General features: G+C 45.5%; 1 protein-coding gene across 2 annotated transcripts; it reads right to left on the reverse strand.

The window, feature by feature from the left end:
- Positions 1 to 3,934: 3,934 nt before the first annotated feature.
- Positions 3,935 to 6,649, reverse strand: LOC143421182 (uncharacterized). Of its 2 annotated transcripts, none has more exons than XM_076890354.1 (5): positions 6,580 to 6,649; positions 5,782 to 5,950; positions 5,528 to 5,672; positions 4,896 to 5,004; positions 3,935 to 4,516 (listed from the first exon to the last, which is right to left on the reverse strand). In XM_076890354.1, the coding sequence occupies exons 2-5, from the start codon at positions 5,849 to 5,851 to the stop codon at positions 4,391 to 4,393; spliced, it is 450 nt and encodes a 149-aa protein (XP_076746469.1). In that variant the 5' UTR covers positions 5,852 to 5,950; positions 6,580 to 6,649; the 3' UTR covers positions 3,935 to 4,390. The 2 variants fall into 2 exon arrangements, with proteins under 2 accessions (XP_076746469.1, XP_076746470.1); XM_076890355.1 differs by lacking the exon at positions 6,580 to 6,649 and adding an exon at positions 6,012 to 6,273 and having other exon boundaries at positions 5,782 to 5,949.
- Between the last annotated feature and the right edge of the window lie 2,934 nt (positions 6,650 to 9,583).

Here is a 9,583-nt window from a genome sequence, read left to right on the forward strand (position 1 = left end):
AATTTTATTATTGAACAACAACCATGTTCCCAATGAACCCAAAAAACTCATTAATATCAAAGCTGAATGTTTTTGGAAGTAGTTTTTAGTTTGTTTTTAGTTTTAGCTATTTTAGGGGGATATCTGTGTGTGCAGGTGACTATTACTGTGCAGAATTATTAGGCAACTTAACAAAAAACAAATATATACCCATTTCAATTATTTATTTTTACCAGTGACACCAATATAACATCTCCACATTCACAAATATACATTTCTGACATTCAAAAACAAAACAAAAACAAATCAGCGACCAATATAGCCACCTTTCTTTGCAAGGACACTCAAAAGCCTGCCATCCATGGATTCTGTCAGTGTTTTGATCTGTTCACCATCAACATTGCGTGCAGCAGCAACCACAGCCTCCCAGACACTGTTCAGAGAGGTGTACTGTTTTCCCTCCTTGTAAATCTCACATTTGATGATGGACCACAGGTTCTCAATGGGGTCCAGATCAGGTGAACAAGGAGGCCATGTCATTAGTTTTTCTTCTTTTATACCCTTTCTTGCCAGCCACGCTGTGGAGTACTTGGACGCGTGTGATGGAGCATTGTCCTGCATGAAAATCATGTTTTTCTTGAAGGATGCAGACTTCTTCCTGTACCACTGCTTGAAGAAGGTGTCTTCCAGAAACTGGCAGTAGGACTGGGAGTTGAGCTTGACTCCATCCTCAACCCGAAAAGGCCCCACAAGCTCATCTTTGATGATACCAGCCCAAACCAGTACTCCACCTCCACCTTGCTGGCGTCTGAGTGGGACTGGAGCTCTCTGCCCTTTACCAATCCAGCCACGGGCCCATCCATCTGGCCCATCAAGACTCACTCTCATTTCATCAGTCCATAAAACCTTAGAAAAACCAGTCTTGAGATATTTCTTGGCCCAGTCTTGACGTTTCAGCTTGTGTGTCTTGTTCAGTGGTGGTCGTCTTTCAGCCTTTCTTACCTTGGCCATGTCTCTGAGTATTGCACACCTTGTGCTTTTGGGCACTCCAGTGATGTTGCAGCTCTGAAATATGGCCAAACTGGTGGCAAGTGGCATCTTGGCAGCTGCACGCTTGACTTTTCTCAGTTCATGGGCAGTTATTTTGTGCCTTGGTTTTTCCACACGCTTCTTGCGACCCTGTTGACTATTTTGAATGAAACGCTTGATTGTTCGATGATCACGCTTCAGAAGCGTTGCAATTTTGAGACTGCTGCATCCCTCTGCAAGATATCTCACTATTTTTGACTTTTCTGAGCCTGTCAAGTCCTTCTTTTGACCCATTTTGCCAAAGGAAAGGACGTTGCCTAATAATTATGCACACCTGATATAGGGTGTTGATGTCATTAGACCACACCCCTTCTCATTACAGAGATGCACATCACCTAATATGCTTAATTGGTAGTAGGCTTTCAAGCCTATACAGCTTGGAGTGAGACAACATGCATGAAGAGGATGATGTGGACAAAATACTCATTTGCCTAATAATTCTGCACTCCCTGTATATACACACATATACATACATGTCTACCAGTCTGTGGTGCAGAGGGGGGGTTGGCAGCATCAGTGCCAAAGATGTCAGCATGTAACAGGATCAGCAAACTGGTTCATGAGACTGGAACCATCACTGGCCAGAATCTGGAGGTATTTGAGTGATGAGGGACATTAGAGTCACTGATCCCATCATGGACCGCCCATCTTACTCACTCCACTCCACAGTACCGAGGCAGCAGAGCTCCTCCCTCAGACTGATTCAAACCGTGTGTACATGGACACATACAAACCAAACCAGGCCATAAAGAATGCTTGAGTCCCTTGAGACCTTCTCTATCAAACTGCGGTCCTTATTGCGACAGGTGCTGCTGTTTCTCAGAGGCGATTTGAACTATTTGCTAGATTTATGCTTTCCCAGTCTTTTCCCATCCGGGGTCATATTACCCAGGGCCGGGTTGCGGGGGCAACAACCTAAGCAGAGACCTCCCTCTCCTAGCCACCTCCTCTAGCTTTTCCGGGGGAACACTGAGGTGTTCCCAGGCCAGCCGAGAGACATAGACTCTGGAGCGTGTCCCGGGTCCCCTCCCGGTGGGACATGCCACCTCAGCTGGCTCCGTCTGATGCAGAGATGTAGCGCTCTACGCCCCATCTCCCCGTTATCAGTTCAGTCAAAAAATCCTCACAGATGTTGAGCTGCATACAGATACAGACAGAAGAACTCGATCATGTGTTTCTCAGTGAGTTTGATGTTTTCAGGCCAAACTAGTTTCTCTGCTGGAAAACAAACTGATGTTGAACAGCCCCACTGAAGCTCTGCTGTGTTAGTGGGAATGCAGCAGCTCAGCGAAGCTGCTCTCACAGACACAGCAGCAGAATCATCTTAGACATCAGTTTACAGCACAAACAGGCTCTTACTCTTTGCCTGAGGGTCCAGGATCAGTACTGAAGCCTGGAGGAGGATTTTTGGACTGATCGCTCTTCATAGACAGACGGCTGGATCCTGGAGACTCTGCTGTGTCCTCGTCTTCCTCCAAACCGCTCATGTTCAGTCAGTCTGACAGAGAAACCAACAACACTGACTGTGAGTGCAGAACAAGAATCAGACAAACAAGTCTGTACAAGACTCGCGCCCAAGACTGGGAAACAAAGAAGTGTGACGGTCAGAGGATAATGAATCCAGAGACAGTCCAGCATTGAGCTGATCCTTCCATATTTCCCCTCCAGCTCACAGAGGCACAGCTGACTCAGAGACTTTGACCACAGAAGAAAAAGAAAATGGGACTAACGCTGTGTTTCTACTTCCTGCTCTGTCGACTGTGGAAATACTTTCAGTTCATGACTCTGGCAGAGGAATCCACGTGGTCACATGACAGGATGTGCACATTGATAACGTACTTCAGAGAGGTGGGCCTAAGTTTGTGTCTGGGCATATCTTTGTAATCAAATGCAGACAGTGCTGTTCATGCAATGTTATTCATGTGAGACCAACGTTGAGTTTGTGCTGCAGGAGGACACGGATGCACAGTGAAGTGAAGGAACGTGCACACGAGCGCCCCATTCTGTCATCAACAACATTTTTCCATACACTGTCATTTGGATCAATAGTTCGTCCCATAGAAACTTTCACAGAGTGACAGATAATCATCTCACCTGATGGCAACAAGTTAAGATCTGACCCGATCCCTCAGAACACTCCCTCATCGTATGATGTGTCCACTGAGCTCAGCTGATAAATGTCTTCATCGATAGTTCTGCATTTGGACTTTAGATACCGAGCACAGACACCAGGGGGCGTCCAATCAAAACGCTCGAGCCCTGCAAAGCCTGAGCCATGAAATAACTGCCAGGAAATTAAATGAAATCTTAAAAATGTCATTTGTAAATAAAGAAGTATTAGTTTTAATGTGAGAATGTCCCTCCCACTTTGCTTCATGTCTGTGTTCAGTTACCTGTCCCCAGGTGAGGGGCGCACCCTACTATCAGCAACAGGGGGCGGAGTCCACTACAAGCCTCCCTGCAGGTGTTAATGATGTTTTTTCCTGAAGGGGTAAAATAACTTGAAACATCTGCCAAACTAAAACTCGAGGAGTTTCAGTCCACAAGAATCGCTGTGATTCTCTTACCTCTGCAGAGAGGAAGATGACTCGGAGACTGAGGATAGAAGGAGGATGAACACTCACCTGGTTTTCCTCCTCCTCTATCACGGAGTCTGAATACTTCCTGTTTCTCCCTCACCTGTACAGAATGGCTCCTCCCCTCTGTAGTTCCAGGTAAACATGTGGTAAAACACAGGATGTATGTAACACAGACCTAAGGGTGCTATCTTTATCTTTAAATTGCTTACTGATGGAGTTTTCTAATAGCTTTGATGAAGCCGGGGGTCCCTGAGCCCAAATAATGATTTAATAATCATCAACCCCAATCTGTTTGACACTGAAAGGTTTTATTCATTTATGATTTTATGAAACCTCCATCCTCTGAACAGGCTCTCAGTCACACACAGACATGTGTAAGAACTGATATAATTTCATCTTGTTTTCAGTAGTCACTGTGTGAACAGCATTTCCCATAAGCCCACAGACATCCAGGGTTACAGCTGTCAGTGTAATGTGAAGAGAGGAAGTGGTGGTGTCTCTGTTCCACAGCAGGGACCTTAGTTCCCACAGACATGCAGACTGTCATCTTTCCTCGTGTCAGAGACGCCTTTAAGAAAGGAGATCCGTAGACATTCTTGTGTATATGAATGTGTGCAGACGTTTGTCTGAAGCTTACAGTCAGTGGGGTGTTTGTTGTGAAGTCTGGAGCCTCCAAGTGGAAGAAAAGACACATCACAGTCTGTGTGAGGGTGGCCTTTATTATCAGGAACTTTGAATCATGTTTACTGGTTCATCATTCGACAGGATGCCAGGTGGCAGTTATCAGAGACTAAGTTGTAGTTGGGTCCTCCAGCACTCACGAAGTCTGAAACTGTCTTTGAACCCTGGAATTCTCTAGAACTGACAGGCTGCAGACAAAAACGAGACAGAAGGTCAGAAAGAATCAAAAGTAAATGTTTGGATTAAAACTCTCACTGAAAGTTTCACGTCAACACAAATTCCAAGAAGAATCAGCGTGCAGGAAATAAAGTGTCTGTTTGTAATTGGGAGTCTGCAGGATCTCGTTTTGGGTTGTTTTTGCCAAACATCTCCTTTTCACTTTGGTCTGGTTCCAATGGTTTCTGTTGGCCACCAGTATACACACCAGCAACGAGCTGAAGGTATTTACTTTTTTTGTCTGTTTTTCCTGACTGTTTGTGGACTTGTTGAACACAATAGAGCCACGTTTCAGAGTTTATGATTAGACTGTAATTAAATGGACATGCTGGTTGTATGTTTGAAGTTTACCGTCCAGGCCGAGCTCATGTGTCGAGCATCAGTCACGACCGTCTGAGAGGATAATCCGAATCCGCCTCCTTTATGGATCAGCCACTGAGAGCCATCATCTAGCGTCACCCTACAAAAGAACGAGAGGTTTGAAGATGCTGCTCTTTGATTTTCACGTTGACGGCTGTCAGAACAATGTTTGTTATTCCAGCACATGTGACGTGTCGACCTCAGTTGGTCTAACACATCTGCTTGCTTTCTGCACAATGAAATCACAACAGCACAGTGATCAGAACGATGCATTTAAGGGTTTCAGCTGTTTGTACAAACTGGAATATGCATTAAAAAAGCTCCACTGTTGTCTTAATGGAACAGTATAATGTTTGTGCCGCCATCCAAAGAAAACATCTGGAGCTTTATTGAATACAAAAATACGACAAACACAAACAAGCAAGCACAGGAAACTGTGACTCTACAGTAACAGTCTCCTCAGTTCCCACACTTACAGTGTCAAACGGCACAGAGGGAACATTTTTGTTTGTTATGTTTCAGAATTAAAGTCAAACTAACTAAAGATCTTCAAAAGCATTGAGATTATTGGTTTCAACTTCTGTTTGTTTGTGGAAATGTTTCTGTGTTCAGTGTGGACCGACCGAACCCCGGAGTGGCTGAGTGGTCCCAGTATAACTGACGTCCCCTCCAGCGGCCTGTTCATCCTCTCAGCCGTCATCACCGGCGAGTTGTAGAGACGGGTCAGGTCCTGACCGGACAGGTCGTAGTTGTAGTTGCTGTACCCGGCTGACAGAAGGAAACGGGAGGTTTATTGAAACTATGCTCTACAAACATCACGCAGCACCACTGCGAGCGGCTTTAAGCCACACGGCGCTTAAACAAATGAAATACTCACGGCCAGACGAGGCGTCCACAGTCAGAGCCAGCAGGGTCAGCGCAGAGAGCAGCGCTTTGAAGGAAGCCATCGCGGGTTTGTCTCAGTCACAGACGTGCATGTAGCAGATGTGAAATGGTCGACTGCGTTGTGACAACAGACACGGACTGGCTGGAAACAGGGTTTATTCCTATAAAACAGAGTGCAGCAGCAAAATCAGTGTCACACAGCGGCAGCAGGCTTCTCCTCACCCAGTGTGGAGTCCGTACAGCTCTGCTTGCATCATATAAAAGAAAATACAACTTATCAAAATAATAATTTTCACAACCGCCACTTCAAAATCAAATATTACAGTGGGGTAAAACAGAGACAATTATGGAATCACTAACAATAACGTATAACATTCAAATTCCCATTAAAATAGGTCAATTGCATAATACATATTCAAACAACTTTTTAACTCTTCCCAACATGGCTGAAGATACTGCTCAGAGCACAGCCTCGGGACATGAGCTCATTATACACATAAAACAAAAACTACACATTTACACATACCTATAAAACAGAGTGCAGCAGCAAAATCAGTGTCACACAGCGGCAGCAGGCTTCTCCTCACCCTGTTTAACACAAGTCAGTTCCACACAAACGGATGATACAACAGATAAAGCGCAGTTCCAAATATCATTTTTCTCACTCAAAGCGATTGAAAACACTTTGAGAGCTTTTAACCCTAGGAGCCAATACTTAACAAAGACAAATACACCGAATTTATATGGATAATTTAGTACAGGGAGAAGAGCTACAGAAAGCGTGCCTCACCAGTGTGGAGTCCGTACAGCTCTGGCTAGGAAACCCCACACCCGCAATGTGGCCGCAGGTGGCGTTACACTGATTAATGTCCCACTTCAACAATAACACACGGAACCTTAGTTCCACAAAAATAAAGTTCACACAATAAAAAAGTATAACCTATGTACAATACAGTTTTGAGAATGTTCACAATTCGTACATTATATCTCAGCTACATGCAGCTGAAGTTTTATAGTCCCGACAGCGTGACGGTCTCCCCCCTGCGCTCGTGTTTGTCTCTTGGCAGACGAGCTGGGATTTCCACACTGCTGATGGCAAACAGCAGTTTTCATCATCAGCAGGTCATCGCAGCACTCTGCAGAGAATCAGTTTTCTGTGAGCTGCAGTTCCTCCTTGATGGGCCTCAGACATCCAAAGGGCATGAGCGATTACTGGGCTAATCATTTATTTATGTTCCTGTTTTATTCATCGATTTACTATCTGAAGTCCACCTCAGCTGCAGGTTATAAACACCATGAATCTTCCTCAGTCATGAGGAGCCCAGGCCCTCACTGCCAGAGGAACTCGGGCTGTTCCCACAGAGTCATCCCGTCCGTGTCCATGTCAGCCCGACAGTTAGAGCAGCTTTGAAGTCTGAAAGGACTCGGGCTGGATCAATGAGCTGCGAGCTTTTGGGGTGTGAACGAGAGTTTGTAAGTGAATTTCGATGCACTCGTTTGGGTAAAACTGCTTCTACAGTCACCTGCAGTGCAGCTAAACTCTCCTCACCAGCTTAGCTGCAGCCGTCCCCGTCCAAAGCTCAACGTTCATGCTGGATGGCGTGACTTCAAAATTTCCTGAGCTGCCAAAAAGCAAACAAACAACCTCCACAAAGCTTCTGTCCCAAACAATTATCCCTAATTTTCTGCTCACAGGTTTAAACAGGAGTCAGTGGGTTATGAGCTTCAGAGTAAAGCAGTGTGTATGGGGCTGATGTGCACGCTGCACGAAGATCAGAAACAATGCAAACCCAGCTCACAGGGAAAGGAATCGTTTTTCTACGAACGATTGTTGCAGGGAACCCACTGTCCTGTCTGGCAGTGTGGAAATCAGAATTGTTGTCTGAAGGCCAAACAAAATGCTCAACATGTACATTTGCCCAAGTGGACCATGATGGCATTTACTATAATGGATAATAGATTTAATCTGTTGATATTCAAAGATCTGTTCTTGTTAACCCCATGATGTCCAACTAATCTGTGCAACGGCATAAAGTCTGTTCCTTTGAATATATGTTCCAAGGATTTAATTCCTTTAAAACTCCAGTCAGGGAAGTTGTTCATATTATTGTTCCTTAGTGTGTCAGGACTGTTCCAGATGTTTGTGTGATCATGTGATCAATGAAGACCCAGTGATTTTTACAAACTCCCAGCATGCTGTCAGAGAGGAGCTGATGTTGATGCTTTTAAAGCAAACATGTCATTTTATGTTTCAATGAGTAGTACGTCCGAAATGCCTGTTCTGTCTCTAGACAGGGATCATCTACGGGGGCATCTTTTAACATTCCTCAGATGTATCGTAGCCTGTTGGCTAAGAAGTCTCCCGTTGAAACAAGTTGACATAACATAAAACGTAAAACTGAACACTGCGGTTTTCGTCCCGGTCGTGGAACATTTGGAGAAGGCGTTCGACCGTGTGCCTCGGAGTATCCTGTGGGAGGTGCTTCAGGAGTATGTGGTGTCTGGCCTGTAGCTTCGGGCACATTTGATCCTTATGCAGCCGTTGCAGGAGCTTGGTCTGCATAGCTGGCAGTGTGTCAGACTCATTTCTGGTGGGTGTTGGACTCCACCAGGGCTGCCCTTTGTCACAGATTCTGTTAATAATTTTTATGGAGAGAATTTCTAGGTGTAGCCAAGTGGTGGAAGGTTTCCACTTGGGTGGTCTCAGGATCTCAGGTGCCAGCTTCAGTTTGGATTCGGGAGACAGACACTATCTCTACTTTCAAGATTAGGCTTCAAACTTTCCTTTTTGCTAAAGCATATAGTTAGGGCTGGACCAGGTGACCCTGAATCCTCCCTTAGTTATGCTGCAATAGACGTAGGCTGCCGGGGATTCCCATGATGCATTGAGTTTTTCCTTTCCAGTCACCTTTCTCACTCACTGTGTGTTCACAGACCTCTCTGCACCGAATCATATCTGTTATTAATCTCTGTCTCTCTTCCACAGCATGTCTTTATCCTGTCTTCCTTCTCTCACCCCAACCAATCACAGCAGATGGCCCCGCCCCTCTCTGAGCCTGGTTCTGCTGGAGGTTTCTTCCTGTTAAAAGGGAGTTTTTCCTTCCCACTGTCGCCAAAGTGCTGCTCATAGGGGGTCATATGATTGTTGGGTTTTTCTCTGTATCTATGAAGCGCCTTCAGAAGACTTTTGTTGTGATTTGGCGCTATATGAATAAAATTGAATTGAATTGAATTTTTTGGAGATGATGTGGTTCTGTTTGTGGTTCTGTTTGTGGTTCTGTTCAGGTGATGACCTTCGGCTCGCACTGGAGTGGTTCACAGCCAAGTGTGAAGGGCTGGGAATGAGAATCAGCACCTCTAAATCTGTGGCCATGGTCCTCAGCTCAAAAACGGTGGAGTGCTCTTGGTAGTGACCGAAAGAACAAGATCACGGATACAAGATGTGGAAATGAGCTTCCTCCGAAGGGTGGCTGGCCTCTTCCTTAGAGATAGGGGGAGGAGTTCAGCCTTTCGGTAGGGGCTCAGAGTAGAGCCGCTGCTGCTCCACATCGAAAGGGTCCAGATACAGATTCAGTGTTCATTAACGGATCCACCCCGTTCCACTCCCTCTGCCCTGCCTCCACCTCTATGGCGGTGGGTGCATCCTACAGAGGTGGTGTGAATCTGCCTGCTCCTGTTAGCAGCGATGTGATCACGCTGTGATTGTCCCCGTTAAACACCAGATCGCTTTTCATGTTGTCAGAACTCGATTTTATATTCCTGACAGAAACTCGGCTTCGACCTGGTGAGTCTTC

Source organism: Maylandia zebra, linkage group LG11 (genome assembly GCF_041146795.1).
Source record: "Maylandia zebra isolate NMK-2024a linkage group LG11, Mzebra_GT3a, whole genome shotgun sequence".
In the NCBI taxonomy this organism is placed as follows: domain Eukaryota; kingdom Metazoa; phylum Chordata; class Actinopteri; order Cichliformes; family Cichlidae; genus Maylandia; species Maylandia zebra.

What these genes read in the sequence shown, in the direction of transcription:
- LOC143421182 (XM_076890354.1), bottom strand. Translation starts at nt 5,851, where the DNA reads ATGGCTTCCTTCAAAGCGCTGCTCTCTGCGCTGACCCTGCTGGCTCTG. An exon ending in TGTGGACGCCTCGTCTGGCC is followed by an intron (nt 5,673 to 5,781) that starts GTGAGTATTTCA and finishes TCCTTCTGTCAG; the next exon opens with CCGGGTACAGCAACTACAAC. An exon ending in ACATGAGCTCGGCCTGGACG is followed by an intron (nt 4,517 to 4,895) that starts GTAAACTTCAAA and finishes TTTTGTCTGCAG; the next exon opens with CCTGTCAGTTCTAGAGAATT.